The sequence below is a fragment of the Pseudopodoces humilis genome, chromosome 18, assembly GCF_049639895.1.
Source record: "Pseudopodoces humilis isolate 2021_Gansu_Grassland_sample_001 chromosome 18, ASM4963989v1, whole genome shotgun sequence".
NCBI classification, from domain to species: domain Eukaryota; kingdom Metazoa; phylum Chordata; class Aves; order Passeriformes; family Paridae; genus Pseudopodoces; species Pseudopodoces humilis.
In genome coordinates this window covers 11,164,467-11,181,629 of record NC_142217.1, presented here as the reverse complement: position 1 = coordinate 11,181,629, position 17,163 = coordinate 11,164,467, and the positions used below count along the sequence as shown (strand labels likewise).

At 39.1% G+C, this 17,163-nt stretch overlaps 2 protein-coding genes across 2 annotated transcripts; one reads left to right on the top strand and one right to left on the bottom strand.

Annotated features, from left to right (window-relative positions):
- Positions 1-73: 73 nt before the first annotated feature.
- On the top strand, positions 74-3,757 carry AIMP2 (aminoacyl tRNA synthetase complex interacting multifunctional protein 2). Its single transcript, XM_005522964.3, has 4 exons — positions 74-251; positions 1,805-2,011; positions 2,527-2,758; positions 3,235-3,757. Exons 1-4 carry the CDS (start codon positions 129-131, stop codon positions 3,618-3,620), a joined length of 948 nt encoding a protein of 315 aa, XP_005523021.1. The 5' UTR covers positions 74-128; the 3' UTR covers positions 3,621-3,757.
- Positions 3,758-3,845: 88 nt separating this feature from the next.
- On the bottom strand, positions 3,846-16,883 carry EIF2AK1 (eukaryotic translation initiation factor 2 alpha kinase 1; the record flags this gene model as incomplete). Its single annotated transcript, XM_088064318.1, has 15 exons — positions 3,846-4,155; positions 4,607-4,840; positions 5,195-5,274; positions 5,389-5,509; positions 7,189-7,295; positions 8,742-8,880; positions 9,963-10,362; positions 10,650-10,703; positions 12,326-12,423; positions 12,787-12,867; positions 13,515-13,614; positions 14,051-14,082; positions 14,751-14,887; positions 16,124-16,282; positions 16,715-16,883. Coding segments are annotated over 15 exons (2,034 nt in total), but the record flags the coding sequence as incomplete, so codon positions are not given.
- Positions 16,884-17,163: the final 280 nt, after the last annotated feature.

Genomic DNA, 17,163 nt, shown 5'->3' with positions numbered 1-17,163 from the left:
AGCAGGCGGGTGCGAAACCCCCTAGCCCATTGGGTGCCACGCGTGTCAGTATCGTGTCTCCGCCAATGGGCGCGGGGGTGGACGGCCCGGCGGTGGCGGAGCGGGCGCGCGGCGGGCCGGGAGCCGCCATGCCCGCGATGTACAAGGTGCGGCCGCTGCACGGCACGGGGGTGCTGGCGGAGCACCTGCCCACCTGCATGTACCCCCTGCCCAACCTGCACCGCGCCCCCGGCACCGCCGCGCCTCCGCAGGTAGGAGCGAAGGGTGGGCGGACGGACCTGCTCAGGCTGCGGCCCACGGTGCTCGCCCTGGCGAGGTCAAGCATGTGGCCGCTGGGCCGGTGTTCCCTCCGGTGAGAGCCCCAGCCCCTGTTAGGGACCGGGAGGAGCCTCCGTTGCCAGAGCGCTCACGGGGCCGAGTTCCACCGCCTCAACCCGCGGGAGGGGCTCTGGCCCCGCCTCGCCGTAAGCGGCGCGTCCGAGGGTTAAATAAAATCAACGTTTTCAGGAATTTCTCTGTAATGTTTTTTAAGCCTTCAGTAGTTCTCATTTTGACTTTTCTAGGCTTCGCGTGTATTCCTGTCGCGGTTTTTATGTTTGAGTGGCTGTGCCGAGCTCCCTGCCAGCCCCGTGAGAGTGCCCAGCGGGCCTCGTTCCGTCCTGCTGCATCATCGCTCTGCTGGCTCAGCTCGGGTTTTAGCCAGCTACACACCCTCTATTTCTAGTCTCAGTTTCTTTTGCCTCAAATAAGACAAAAATTCCAAATGCTGTGTTACATAGGACTAATTGAGCAGCCTCTCTCCAGTGCCAGGAATGCATGGGATTCTCACAGGCCGCTTGTGGCCAAATTTAGTTTTACGCCATCATGGATTTGCTGTGCCTTCACCCAGGTTGATGGTGGAGATACTGAGCAGGAGTAACTTTGGGGCAGAATTTAACAGGAATGCTAACGAAATGTCTTCCCATTGCAAAGTATGGAATTGTGTACTAACTAAATAATGGTCATGTAAGAGGTCTTCCCTTGTCTTGTCTTGGAGAATATTATTTTAAGTGGGTATAATGATTTTACTTGGATGCCTTGTTTATCTCTTCATCCATGATCGTTTGGGTTTTGTTAATCCTTATTCAGGATGCTTAGAAATAGGCTATTTGAAGATTTTTCTTTAACGTTATTTTAAGCTTGTAGACTTAAAACCTGCCACAGGAATATATTTTTCATCTTCTTTTAAGAGATTATAACGTGAGATTGCTTGTGAGGTAATTGAGATAAAAAGCTACATTGGTATTAATGTGTAACAAAGCCCATGATCTTTTTTTTTCCACTACAATTTATATTCTCTGAAACAAAGACTGAATCCACATAATATACCATCCATCTAAGCCTGCAGGGCTTTTTACTTGTATTAACTACCTGATTTGTCAAAAAGTTTCCTTGTTTGGCTGCTGTACCACAAACTTACCCATCTGCTCTTCTAGGCTGAAAAGAACCTGACAAGCTGTCTTTGATTTTTCAATCATTGTTCAACACTTCATTGCCAACTCTTTGTCTGATTTTGACTGTTACAGAGTTTGCTGTAACTAATGTTTTTAAAAAATCTATTAAGCAGGAAGATTTCAGGAATTGATTAAATATGCCATCTCACCACACTCATGCAGACGATAGATATAAGCCCATGATATTCACAATAGTCTGGTTATCTGAAGGAGTTTAGTCTTTCAAAACTTAAATGTTAAGTGAGCTGTGGACTATTTTGACAGTGAGCTGAGTGAAGATTTACGTGGCCCTGTTTTTTCCTCTCCTGTAGGAAGAGGTTGACCCATCACTTCTAGCACTTGAATCCCGCCAGGAAGAGATTCTGAAGCGCTTATATGAACTGAAGAGTGCTGTGGATGGGCTCTCCAAGATGATACAAACCCCAGATGCTGACTTTGATGTAACAAATATAATTCAAACTGATGAATTTTCTCCTTTGACAACAAACACAGCAGATTTAGATCTGATGCTTGGAAAGGTGAGTTTAGTTGAGCAGTTACATTGGTAGGTACTTTCTCAACATTCAGTTTTCAGGGTTGGAAGGGGGGCATTAAAACCTAGGACACTCAGAATTCAATATACAACCTACAATTATAATTTCATTTGGCCATCCAGATTATAGGTACAAACATTTATAAATACTAGTATTATACATACTCGTTTAGCTATCATTTCAAGCAAGAATAGTTAATTTTGAAATTTCAGCAATTGGTTTCTTGTTTGTTACTAGACTGGAAACTTTAATATTGGCTTCATCTTGGAGTAGAATTTACTTCAGTCATGTCCTTGAATTACACGTCAAGGAAGGAGGATGTTTAAAGGTTTACACAAGTTTTAAATGTCCAAGCTTGAATTTATTTACTTGAATATTGTTAGGATTTCAGATATACAAATGCATGACTATGTACATTTTGGTGTCAAATGAAAGCAGTAGTTATGAGTATGATCTAGAATGTGTCTTACCTGCTGAATATTATCTTACTTTCCATTCAGGATTATGGTGCCCTGAAAGATGTTGTCATTAATGCAAATCCTTCTGTACCTCCACTGTCACTGTTAGTGATACACAGTCTGCTTTGTGAACGGTATAAAATATTATCAGCTGTTCACACACATTCATCAGTGAAAAGTGTGCCAGAAAACCTCTTGAAATGCTTTGGAGAGCAGACTAAGAAGCAGCCACGTCATGCGTATCAGTTGGGCTTTACACTGATTTGGAAAGATGGTAAGAATGAAATTTTTAGATCAATATTTTACAGTAGATGAGAAAATTAAACTTGTGCTATAAACCCTTGCACACAGATGCGTCAGTGTCCCTGTGCTGACATATGGACATGATAAAACAGGAAACATTTTTGTTCTCTTTTCATAGCTGTGAAGCATGCTGAGCCAGAAGATGATGCTTGTTTATAGTTACTGCTGTTAAAATACGCATGGCATTGACAGAGTTGTTTGTACCCTCAGGGTTTTTTTTAATAAAAATGTTTTCAGTTTCTACAAATAAGGTATCTAGAAGAGAAATTTTGGGGGAGATTTGGCTGAATTTTTCAAAAACTAATTTCCTTATCCCACAGGACTCAAAACTGTTCGTAAGGTCAATGATATTAACAGTGATGCTGGCATCGTACATCGTGGAATTACCATTCTAGTTAATTGCTTTACTATGTTGTATTCACTTTTTTTCCCTTCTGTTAATTTCAGTTCCCAAACCCCAGATGAAGTTTAGCATTCAAACCATGTGCCCTATAGAAGGAGAGGGGAACATCGCTCGATTTCTCTTTTCCCTGTTTGGGCAGAAGTACAATGCAGTTACCTCAACTCTGATCGACAGCTGGGTGGACACAGCCATCTTCCAGCTGAAAGAAGGCAGCAGCAAGGAGAGAGGAGCAGTGCTGCGCTCCATGAATGCTGCCCTGGGCAAGAGCTCATGGCTGGTGGGCAATGAACTGACGGTGGCCGATGTGGTGGCGTGGTGTGCACTGCAGCAGACAGGCACTGCCAACAGCGCCCCGGCCAATGTGCAGAAGTGGATGAAGTCCTGTGAGAATCTGGCACCTTTCAGCTCTGTGATGAAGCTACTCAAGTGAGCCCCTGCCCTTCATAGTGATGTTGTTTTAATCTTATTCCACCTCATGCATGCTGTAATGTTTGAGTCCTTTTTGAGATGTATTTTAGATACGACAGTTGGACAGAATCCTAAAATAATAAAAGCATTACAGCTGCCTTTTGGGTGTGACTTTCCTTTTTTTGTTACTCTTGCATAACACATTTGTTCACTGGCTAAGGTATGTAAATAATCCTATGTATATACAAGTTGTGCTCTTAATTTTTCCAGTGCAACATGATCCCTTTCCCAGGAGCCTTTGGTCAAGGCAAAAAAAGAAATACTTTTTAAGAACAGCCAGCCAAACAAAAACACATTGAAATATTTTATGTAAAGAAAAAAAAAGAAACATTTAATATAACTTAACACACAATTGAGGTTAGTTCTTCCTGTACTCAAACAGGAGAGCCTAGTCTTGTTTGTTCGTCCTGCTCTTCAGAAAGCAGTCTTATTGTTTCCCTCAGCTTCTCTATTTCTTCTTCTTGCTGTCTCACCTTCTGTTGGAGGTTAGAAATAACCTGAAAATGAGTGAGTTTACTTCATTTATAGCTCAGCAAGGATAAAGCCTTACAGACCTACTCGAATTGTGTTCGCAATCCACTACAGACACAATGCAGCAGCACTCAAGCTATTCTGCATTCTTGGTACAACTTAATCCACACAGCACTAGGACATGGAAAGGAAAAATGATTAGAAGAATCTGCAGATGTGATGAAAACCTTTGAAAGCTTTGCTGACCTGTAAAAAATACATCTCAACTGTACAGTCTTCAGAAAGTTGCCTAAAGTAATGACCAGCTATCTCATTGCAGAGACACCAGAAATAATACAGTGGCCTAAATACTGTAATCAGAAAGAGTCTTAAGAGGAACATGTGATTAGGTTCAAAGCCAAACAAATAATGCAGGCAGGGATACAAAGGACATTTTCTTTTTAGGTATTCAGGGTTGGGGTTACTGACACAACTTACCTGGTCTGTGGTGTGGAAGAGTTCACTGTCCCGAAGCTGAGCCGCTGTTGGGCGTTCTGTAGCTCTGGGACTGGTGAGGAGTTTCACATACTTGGCCTGAGTAGGCCACTTCTTGTAGAAAGTGTGAGGAATTTGGCCAGTCCTTAAATGTGTAAGAACTTCTGTTCTTTCCATTTCTGTTCCAAATGGCTGGAAGAGTTCTAGCAGGATAACACCCATGCTGTACATGTCTGACTGTTAATAAGGTGAAGAGAAAGTTCTGGGATAACTGCTATTTTAACTCAGTGGGCTCCTTTTTCTCATAAAATCATTATATGAATAAGTTTCACAACAATGAAGTTTCATGATGATATGAAGAGTATCATGACACTACTAAAAGAACACAAATTCAAATCTAAATATGTTCTCAACATACTAAGAAAATAACCGAGAAGGCAAAGATGAAATCCATGTTTCAATAAAAATACTAGGAGTGATAATAGGAGGAATATGTATTTATCAAATATATATTTGCATATTGAAAGGCTTGATTTATTTATATTATCTATCTATATTTAATAAAGAAAAGGAGAAACAAAAATTCTCTACCTTGAAATCATAGTGAGATCCCTGCAGTTGTTCTGGTGAGGCATAGAGGCAGGTCCCCACTCCTGAAGTATGTGTCAGTCCTTTGAAAGGCAATTGAGACTTAGCAAGTGTTGTAACCCTTGCAAGTAACAGTTTAATGATTTTAGTATCATAGAAACTTAAACACTGAAATCCATTACACTTTCTTCTCTTACCATTTATCCTTTCTGTCTGAAACCACTGGTCTGCATCATCCCAAAGAAGGTCTTTGCAGGCTAATCCAAAGTCACCTATTTTTACCTGATGATCTGATCCATGTAGAAAGATATTTCTAGGCTGCAAATGAAGACAGGATACAATTTAAAAATATGTCTATATAAAGAATTAGGGAATTTCAGGTGTTTAGAAGTCTATAAAATCCAGTGTTTCACAGGTATGATTAACATTTTTTAGTAGTGAGAGAGAAAAAATAGGCATTGCTAATACCAAATAATGTGTTAGCAACACCATTTGGGCCAAAAAGACCAGATACCTAGAAGAAGGATCTAGAAAAAAAGGAAGAAAAGCAAAACAGAAAAACCAAGATTTAGTAAAAAGATGAAGTACTTTTTTTTCCCCAACAGAAACTGGGAAATTTGCAGAACAGTAAATAGGAACAGGCAAGAGTGGACAGTAAATCTGACCAACTGATGTAGCAGGAAGGATGACTAAATATCATTGGGCTAGACATAATACAAACCAAAATACATTTTTCTGTGTGATAAGCAGCTGCAATATGCTACATGGTTCTGGGAAGCTGCTATGAAAAAAAAGCCAAATTATGACAGACTTGAGAGCTCTGACTCAGAAAACTGAAACAGTTTTTAGCTATATATTTTGGTTTTAGGACCACTAAGGAGGAGAAATGCAAGCATTATGTATCTCGAAAAATCCCCCAACTTGCTCAGGTGGCACAAAGGAAATAGTTGGTCTTTTATTAGTGGATAAAGGAGATGTGAATAGTTTAAGAAGAGATAGGCAATTTCCATTCTTTTCCTTTATTCAATGCAGATTAAATTTAAAAGATGCAGCGCGTGTTGAACAAGTTGCTAGGCTTCTCATATCCACTTAAGTAAAAACATACCCAGGACACCCACCCACTGGGCTTCTGTTCTCAGATATTCACACAGAAAGACTTCCTTAGAATATTATCCCAGAAATTACAGTCTCTGCTAGGTATCTGTAAAATCACCATTAGAATATGGTGAAAACCATGAGAACTGGCTCAAAACCAGGTTTGCAGTAACTGTATAGAATTCTGGAATTCTTTATATAATTATCATACTTTGGACACTAAGGCCATGATGATGCTAAATGGGAAGGCAAACTGAAAAACTCTTCACCCTGAAACAGCTGACAGAAAAATGAAAATTAATCCAGAGTGAAGATTGTGTGACTTCAAGTAGTTCCAAGCTTCCACATGTGAAGTTTTAATAATCATGATTTCTTCATACAGCTGCTGTATCAGATGTAGGAAACCTGAGCAGGAAGCAAAGTAGGAAAACACATGCTCACTTCCTTGCTATTCAGGTTACCAATAAGCAAGCAACTGGAACATATTTTCAAAAGCTAACTGCAGTGAGCAAACTGAGGTCTAGTCAAGGGGCTTTGATTATTTTTGTAAATACCAAAAATATTTTTTTTTAGGTAATTAAGTTCCTACCCTGGTTAAGGAAAGACTGAGACAAAAGAAAACCAATCTGACCGTGCTTGTTCCTGACAGGAAAATGGCTTCAAAGGAGAAAACACCTCCAGAGCTTAAAATCCACTTTGAAGTCAGTGTAACTGAGTACTATGCTGATAGTAAAGAAAGTATAGCACTGCTATAAAGGAGATTATGTATTTTTTCTTATGCAACAACTAAATTCTTAAGAGGCCAGGTCATCTCTAGTGCAACTATGAAGCTGCTTTCATTCTCCCATAATGAAAACTGTCTTTGTTTTCTTCAACCTCAAGTAATAATTCAATGAACTTACTTTAATGTCTCGATGCATCACTCCCATGCTATGGATATAGCAAACCCCTTCTACTACCTCCCGGAAAATCTTCATTGTCCAGCAAACATCCACAAGATGGTATGGACCTTAAAACAATTCAAATTATTTCAGCTAGTTTTACTAAGTTATGCAAGAATATGGTGGTATGTCTTATTGCATTCTCTTTATTTATGCTGTGGAATAAATTTTTAACAGAATGAGCACATTTTACATAGGGATTTTACCATGTCTCTCTTAAGATATTATTTCTGAATCAGCAAAAAGTCACTAACATTAAAATTCCAGAAAGGAAATTTCAGGGAACATGAATCTATGTCCTCCTGAAAAGATTATTCCAAATCCCATCAGATAGTTATTTGATTATGAATTTAACAAACTCTTTACTTTCATGTAAGTTCTGACCTAGCATGAAAAATACAATTCCAGATAAAATCATTTATGTAGTGACATGCTGTCTGTATTGCTTTGCACTTTTCTTGTTTTGTTTCTAATCCTTCTGCTGCTCTGCTACCCTCTGAAATTCCTCAGTCTCCTCTGGCTCTAGCTATCCTATAAAAATTTAGCACATCCTTGTTTTGACCATTCTCCACATTACTATTTTATTAAACTACATTGTCACCCTGCTCTAATGACCCATATTTAACTTGTCTTTTTGAACAGTCACCATTTACTCACATTTGGATTTCCATTTCTTCATGTCTAACCTATGATAACATTCATCTTTTCCATGAAAATGTGTGAAAACAGCATTTTGCAAGCTCAAATGCCATTGTAATTCTGTCATTTCCTGACCAGGAACATCATCTTTTAGCTCATGAAAGCTAAGAGGTTATGATTGCAGGAGAGATTAGTGGAAGTCAGCTGACAGTTTGCTAGTAAACCTGTCTCTATGAATGAAAATAACAGATTTACCTTAATAGTGATTAAAACAAAGATAAAACATTAATTACACATTTTGTTTTAGAACCTGATGTGCATATGCTGCTTTTATACAACCACCACAGAGAATGGAACATGTCTCTACTGCTTTAAGAGCATTGGATTTGTTCTTCCAAATGTCAAGTTACTGATGACTGCTTGGTAGGACAGCATGAGAACCCCCTGGTCACTCAGAAAAAGTCAATGTTCCATTCTTTAACCTATTACAAATTAACCTGTCTGGATCAAATTATATAATTGTATTTTCCACAGCAGATAAATTAGCCCATAACCAGCTTTCTGAGAAGCAGCAGATTCTGTCAATAAAAAACTCTGTTCCAAATAAGAAGTTTTGCCCAGACACTGATCTCCCCTGGTAACAACTATGCCTCAGGCATTCAGTCATTCTTTTTTGAAGAGCTGTCTAAAACTCAGGAATTTCAATTCTTTTACCAACATCTATCATGCAAAAATTCAATACAAGCTGCTATTTTATTAAGTCAATAAAGAATTTAATGAAGATCTGTATTATAAGCTGCTGAAGTAAAATAAAATTAGATAACTGCAGTTCAAATTACAAAAAAAAAAAAAAAAAGAAGAATTATTTGCTTTACAATTAATAAGGTAGTGATGAGTCTTACTAGAGGGGTCCTCTGATTTCTTGTTGCATCTTTTATTACGGTCAGCAATCCAATCCCACAAGGATATTTCACACAACTGCATTTGTATATGAAGCATCAGATGATACTCCACCTAACAGAAAAATAAGTCCATAATTTTGCCACTGTAACACGAACAGTACTTCTTTAGTTATTTTCTTTAAAGCAAATAAATCCAAAATTTATTAAACAAAAAAAAAAAAAACCCTCCAAAAACAGGTACCAAAAGGACATCAAATATAGTATTAGTTATCTACTGCACTCAAGAAGCAGATGCAAAAATGCTATCTAGTTTTGGGCAGCTTTTTGCTTGTTTCTCAAATTTTAACAATTGTTATATGATAAATGCTAACAAAACTGCCAGATGCATCTTTAATATTCAAATTCAAGTTTGAAGCCTTCCAGAAACACTACACAGAGGTTTATTCCAGCTTAACCAATATAAAATAGCAGGAAAAAAAATCAACTTATTGATGCAGAATTTTATGGAATCACAGAATTGTTTGGGTTGGTAAAGACCTTTGAGTCCAACTGTTTGATTTATTACCATTAATATGTAGCTCAGTTTCTGGTAATGGACCAGTTCATCTGATAACCTGGACAACTCAAGCAGACACCTTTAAAACTGGGTTTCTTCCAAGAGGGAACTCCAAGTGATAGCAAAAGCTTGAAGCATTCTAGAGCTGGCTGTGTTATACAAAACATACCAGTCATATGGGATAAATGACAGCAAGGTTTCAGAGCACAAGTGATTCCCTGCTCAAATCTGCTTTTATCTCTTTCCCATGTACTCCTACACTGCATGGGCACCACAAGACATACCAAGACACTTTCATCGTTAACAGCTACTTTAGCTATCATTAGCAGAAGCTAAAGACTTTTCATTTTGATGGGGCTGTTTAATGCAGCAGTAACACTTTTTATTCATGCAGGTACTTTGAAAGGACTCAAGATGCCTAACACATGGAAAATTCCTTGTAGATGCTGAGCTTTGCCAGCTCCTCTGGTCAGCTTCCTTGTAATGATGTTACCCACTTAAGTAAAAATTGTCTGAACCTTTGGCTCAATTTACAGTTATTCAATTCTTTTAAATTCATTTTAATAAAAAATTCATTTCCACTGTCTACTGAACTCCTTTAAAAACATCACAAAATTAGACAGCAGATAAGTATTTACCTCAAACTCTCCACAGAGTGCTACCTCATTTTTGGAGCATCCTTCAGAGCAGGACTTGCTCTCAGAGCAGGATTCACTTTCAGTGCTAGCATCTTGATCCAGACTGAAATGAGTTCCCTGTGTTGAATGATTGTCCACATCAGTTGATAAGGTGTTAACATTAACAATATGTGTTAACACACAATCTTCTTGTAGTTCTATGGATAATTCACATTTATTTGGTTTCACACACTCTTTGCTACTGCTGTTTGTAAAGTCATTCCTTACATCCATATTCTGCACAGATTCTCTGTGCACATTTTCAAGACTGGTACTGTCACAGGGCTTCTTTTCTTGTGAGGTAAGGTCAGCAAAGATAATTGAACTACCACTTTCTACACTCTGGATGTGACAGCGACCACTGAAAATATCAAAGGGAGAGAAATCCAAATAAGTACACAGTTTCATACCATCTATTTGTGATACACCATGCTGAATTTTTTTCCCCAATTGCAAACAGCTCTCCCAAGTAAGAGTTCAGCTACTTTCCCACATAAAACTCCAGGATTACATAACTGTCAGTGCAGGCTCCAGGTGATTTAATACTTTCTACCAGCAGGGATTTCAGACAGCTGTCCCAGACAGCAACATCTCAGATACACAGCTGAAGTTAAAGTTGAATATACCACTGAGACTAGTAATACTCACTTGCTATTCTCATGCTCCAAAAATAATGGCTGCAACTCCATTATTGCTTTACCTGTTGGATACAAAGATAAATATGGTATTTCATAAAACAAAGAATGTATCTACATATTTACTAAAAATTACCATTTATAGTAGAGCACCTCTCTGAATTTAACTTTGTTACCTGTGGATAGCTCTAGATTACCTCATTTCTGCTGCAAAAGGGCCTTGTTAAGTCTACTAACAAGCTACCCTAATATGCATTTTATTTATCTTTAAATGAAAAGAAAATATATGTCGTACAAAGTCACTAAAAGGGTTGTACTGGGCTTTCTTAGATATTTACTTAGACTTCATCTTTCAGAAGTTGGCCTGTTCAAAGTAAGAGTTTAAAATGTATAGAATAACACACAGTTAAAGAAGCAGCTCCACAAGGCATCACCCTTCACACATCACACTGCTGCTGTTTTGAAGACACTTGATATCTTGAATATAATTGTCATTAAAATTGAATTTTTATATGAAAAAGCTGATTTAGCATACAGAAACAAGTATAAAACATAAATCTTGTAAGACAAGAGAAACCATTAAGTACCACAGAAGCTATCTGTAGATTTCGTTATGCACTTCCATTACCACCATTAAATACTTATGAAGGACCCCCAGCATTAAACATTTGCTTCCCTCGAGATTCTCAGGATCACTGGTTAAAGTTTTTCCTGTTTTACTCTACTGTCAATTTCCTATGTATTTATGCATTTTCTTTTGTGCTTATGGCTGGCTGGGCATCAAGTCAGTGACTTGGAAAGCAATAAAGTTATACAGAGCATAACCAAACCTCCCACTAAGAGAGGATCAAAAGATTTAATTGCTAGAGGCATTCCAGGAAAGGACTAGAAAGGGACCAATGGATTAGGGTTACAAAGGGACCAAAGGACAGAGTATGCAAAGAGCTGAGAACAAAGAACCTGTAGAGAAAAACTGAGAAGGTGTAAAATGAACACAAAAGTAGATAAATTCTCAACAATTACAGCCAGTGTCTGATACACAAAAAAAAATCCAATTTTTCTGTCAGTGCAGGACTATGAAATACAATTCACCAAATTTAAAAAGTCTAACTTAGAAAGCAAAATAAAGAGTTTTTGGTGGGGGAGGGTTCATCAGTAAAAGTATGTATTTCCAGGTTCTTTCAGTTTTTCTTAGATCTTTTCCAGATCCAAAAAGAAGCATACTGGGATGCTGATTCTAGTGTTGCTACATTTCTGAGACTTCAAAACATAGTTGAAAATTTGTGGGGTTTTTGTCCTATTCATCTCTTTCCCCGCAATATCTGAGGCATCTTGTTCCTCAGGATCCAATCTTCTCCTTGTCAACTCACTAATTTTTGCATTAAAAGGTTTTCACTGCATTTCACTGACCTTTACACAACTTTAAAATCCTCCTCAGATCTTACCACAAGTAAAGCTAATATTTCCACAGTTCCAAATTAATCATTGAGTAACAAATAAATTATTTGGTAAGGAGGGATTGAATATACAGAAGGACCTGGTGATCACTTGTAATTTCCCTTTCTTTTAGTTCTTTTAAGGAGGGGAAAAAAATCAGTCATTTTTTTTGAGAAGTAATACTCTCCTTAAAATAACAGTACAGAGGTTGTAAGATGCAAGCAAGAATTACACAATGAGCTTTACTTTCCTTTTGGATGTACTGTTTGAACTTGTTCCATCCAAGCAGTGTGATAGCCTACAATATTGGGATGCTGCAGCCCAGCCAGCACTTTGACTTCTCGGAGGACCTAAAAAGACCAAAAAACCCACAGTATGACACTCCTTTATTCTGAGTGCTTAGTAAACATGAAAGGTAACAAAAAGTAAGTTTCTTAGACATAAAGAACAGATGAAATTGTTACAGTAACAGAAAAAAATTGAAAGCTTTAAAACAAATTGATTTTCATCATTGCAGAGATGATCAAGTTCAAGTAATTAATATAGTTCTTTTAATGGACTTTAATGGGTCTCTTTTACTTTTTTCTACTAGGTATTGATAGGCTCAAACCTTTAGAAATTCAGAATGGATAAAAATTATATTAGCTACATTAATAAATTAGAACAGAATAAGATAGAGGTGTTAAAACAAGGACAAAACACAGGAAGAATACCTTCATGCAATCTCTTCTTGTAGCCTTCTTAATTTCAATTTTTTTAATAGCATAGAACTGACCATCTAATTTGTTTCTGACCTGAAAACAATTGCAGTAGGAGAAAATTATATGTAAATGTGCTTGGATTAATTAAATCCTTTCAGACCCACTATTTTCTAAAATTTTATGTCTCCACCCCATTCCTATATATTATCACCTGTATAAGGGAATGAAACTGGGATTAGGCCCCTGCTGTCATACAGGGATACTGCTAGGTCCTGATAACTGCTTAACAGGTCCTCAATAAATATGTGAGACCACATTTGTCATCTCCACATGGCACATACCTCATGGGGAACCTTGGGCTGGCTATACAAGTACTTAATTGAACATTGGATTGGTTAGTTTATATTCATACTGATACTCATTTTTTAAAAGCAGCCACAACTAAAGCATTGGGGTGTACAGACCAATCAGTCAATATATCATAATACTTCACGTGTCAAATAAGGAGTTTTCATTCACTTTAAAAGGACCAAAATACACAAAGTAAAACATCTGATATATCCTGCATCTGACAAACTAATTACAAGTGAGCATCTTTTGAAATGAAACATTAACTTTCTTTTAAGGTAACATTTGCACTTCTATGCAAAAAACATTTGGCAGTACAGTTGAAACAGTAACTCCAAATTCCAATGAAATAGATATAAACAGAGTAGTTTTATTTGGGAATTAAAGAATACCTTGTATACTTTGCCATATCCTCCTCTTCCTAGCCTTGCAACCTCTTCAAATTCATTCAAGTATCGTGAAGTCTGTGCCTCAAAGAGAACTTCTTTTTCCCTAATCGAGAAAAGTCAGGATGCATTAAACTAAATTACAAGTAAGATACAGCTGTACACATTCTAAAATTATTCACATTATGAAATTACTTTGACATTACCATACTGTAACAGCCTGAGTTTCAGTGAATACTGAAAACCAGCAGACTGCAAGAGCATGAATATGTGCTACATACTCTGTTTTAACAGTGGTGTTCAGATTATTTCTTTTACATTGATGCCTGATAAATCTTGTTTTCCTGAACAGTGGCACTGACAGAAAGAGTTGTACTGAAGAACAAATTATCACTACATCATTTTGAGAATCTGGAGAAACCTTTACTTTTTTTCTGTTTCAGAGCCAAAATATGAAATGCAGTATTGATTAAATTCAGAGTGGAGCACAGAACTTTAGGGAAGGAGTTAATTTAGTATTTCTACATGCTTTGAATACATACCCAATCGCAAGAGTCTCTCCATTATCAAGTTCCTATGAAACAACAAAATCCAACATAAAAACATGCCACATAAAAAGAATAACTTGTCTTCTGTGCCAGTGACATGGACAGCTTCATCAAAACATAAACTGCAACCTTCTTGGAAGAAAATTAGGTTACTGACAGCCATTTGCATGCTGCAGAGAGCTTCTCCAAATTAAAGTATTATTATCACACTGGTAATCTGTTAACATCCCTCTGCTGGAAAGATTACTGCCCTTTTAGAGTTCTGCTGGCAAACAGGATAAAATGAGGGCTCTAAAATATGCTTAAAACAAAATTAACTAGCTTAGTTCAAGCAGCGAGATAAGCAAACAGGTCTGATTCAGCCTGAAGTACAAGTACACAAACTACACCCTCCACTAATATAAATATGAGATTGTAAACATAACCAACAGTTCAAAGTTGAAAATGGATGTCTGTCAAAAAAAGCTGTAGCAATACTTATAATACCTTGCTTTTGTTTATAAACATTGTTTTATTATTACTATTTAATAAGGTAAAAAAACTGGTTTGCACCTAGAGAGCCAGAGAATGTCATCCTAAACAGCTAAGGATTTATTTTGTATAATTATTAAAAATACTTAATTCAATATTAAAATAACCCCTAAACAAAAGCTCCTAACTGCAGAAGCTGCCAAAGACCTGTAACAAAACTTACCCCGTTAAGTACTTGTTGATTAGCTGCTTTCATCAGTTCAGTAATGGCTCTGTTGTGTTGCAGTCTTACAGTACTAAATTCATCACAAAAGACAAAAGGGGAGAGTAATCCTGTTCTTGTGAAAGTCTGACGAAGAACTGCACAAAGGAACAGAGAAAGGTCAGAAAAACATTAAATAAAGCCAGCCAATAAGACCACATAAAGTTTTTAAACAGAAAAAGTTATGAAAGATATTTGAAAGATAACGTGTCTGAAAAACTGAACAGTCCCTCGTACTCTAATGCTGTTCCCATACTCTTAGCAATTAAAACTAATTCAATCCAAACTAGAGCTGCTCTATGGGAATCCCTTCACATAGTAAGTGTCATGCCTTCCAGGGTCACAACTGCATCTCCTTCCTCACCTCAGCAGATGAGTTACAGAAACAGTCACCCATTCACTTACATTTTACTTTTGGATTAATTTTGATCAGTGAAAAGAAAAATTCAAAGCAGGTTCACAATGATGAGGATGCATTTATAATCAAAAGTGGTAATGTCAAGGTTTTTTAATTCCCATCCAAACCCACACACTTGTGCACATACTCAAACAGAGAATGAAGTCCCTCCCACCACCTCATCTTTCTCATATGGAGTAAAATAACTGTGGCAAGCAAAACCTCATAAATGCTGGAGATTTTGTGCTGGGTGCAACTGTGATGTTATAAATGGCATGAATTTTAGCTATGAAAAACACATTAGATTTTATTGTCTACAGTCATGTAAAGTAAGGACAAAACCCTTGGATATGCTTTCTTAAATTTACCGTTCATTGGGTATATACCTAAATGAACAAAACGCCCATGATAAGTCATGTACCAGGTAGATATTTTAAAAGTAACACTTCAGACTTAAAAATGTGAATTCCCTGAATGGTATCAAGAGACTTAATGGAAAAAAAAATAAATTGTAAAGGTATTTACTCAGATTTTCATAGAACATAATTTTTAAGTATTTAGTGAAGACTCTACTGCAACTATTTCTTGATAAATATTTTATTAAATTCCTCTTCTACCAGCATTTTTAGATCACATTTAACAGTAATATAATTTAACCTGCTGCCCTTCTCATGATGCAACTCACACAATCTAGCTGAAAACTGTCTGATCCTTACATCTACAGCAATATTCTGTTACTCTTTTCAAAAATAAGACAAGTTGTCATTGCCAATTTAGCTGATTCAAGATATTCATCCTCTTCACAGAATCATTCTTGTCCCAGCGGGATGAAACCTACAGCTTTGTATTGATATTACACTGTAAGTCTCACAGAAGGGTCTGGTACATGCAGTCAGTAAGGCAGTTTGAGATACAGGAATGAACTCCTCTTACTAACTTCGGAACAAACCCCTGGAGTGAACGGGGTTGTGTGTGTACATGTGGCAGAGGTGCTCCAGCAGTGACACAAGCAGCAGCTGGTTCTGGATTGTCGAAGTGAACTTCACAAATTTTTGCGACCTGTTTGCAACTCGCAGCTCCGCCGGCACATCCGATTCTGGAAAAGGACAGTGAGACGAATGAACTTGGGTCTCAGTACACACCTATTTACCTGAACACCAGTAGAGCAACACAGCTTCAACATAACCCTGGCTCGCAGAGGCAGCACCCGAGCTGCCACAGAGCGAGTGGCTTAAGAGGCTAATTAGAAACCCAATTAATTTTTTTAAGTGTACACGGAAAGCAGCTACCCGGGGAGGCCGAGGCGCGCCGTGCCCGGGGCAGGGGGAGTTCGCACGGCGGCCCCAGGGCAGGGCGCTGCTGAGGGCCTGCCCGCTCTTGCATCACCCCCGCTGCCGCCGCTACCTCAGAGCGGTGGGGAAGGACGGGAAGAGGAAGGCGGCGGTTCTACCCTCCTTCCCTCCCTGCCAGCCGGGGGAAAGGGGCGATTTCCCCGCTCGCCCACAGGGCTGCCCCCGGCCCCGCTTACCGTCAAAGCGCGGCTCCGGGCTCTCCTCAGGGAACTCGATGGCGGGCACCGGAGCCCGCAGGCCCGCAACCCTCCCGCCCCTCACATGTCGGGCACCGGGGTCCCCTCCGCTGCAGCCAGCGGGGCCCGCCCGGCCCCCCGTGGGAGGCTCCGGGGACCGGGCCAGGGTTTATGGCCGCTCTTTGGGCGCGGAGCTATAAAACATGAACTGGAGGGATAAACCCGCGACGGGAACCTTCGGCCAGGGAGGCGGGGACAGGCGGGCCGGAGCTCGTACCGAAGGTCTGCGGCGGGAAGCGGGGCGTCCCCTCCCCTCCGCACGGGGACCGGCACGGCCCGCAGCCCGCGTGAGCCCCGCGCCCGGACCGGGGGTCGCCGAGCCCCCTCTAGCGGCTCCCGGCCGCGGCACAGGGGCGGTGCCGGTCCCCGTGTGACCCGGAGGCGCTCGC

Bases quoted from the DNA above. Each gene is read 5' to 3' on its own strand.
- AIMP2 (XM_005522964.3), top strand. From the start codon at position 129: ATGCCCGCGATGTACAAGGTGCGGCCGCTGCACGGCACGGGGGTGCTG. The intron at 252-1,804 runs GTAGGAGCGAAG...CCTCTCCTGTAG, and splicing joins GCACCGCCGCGCCTCCGCAG to GAAGAGGTTGACCCATCACT. The intron at 2,759-3,234 runs GTAAGAATGAAA...TGTTAATTTCAG, and splicing joins TACACTGATTTGGAAAGATG to TTCCCAAACCCCAGATGAAG.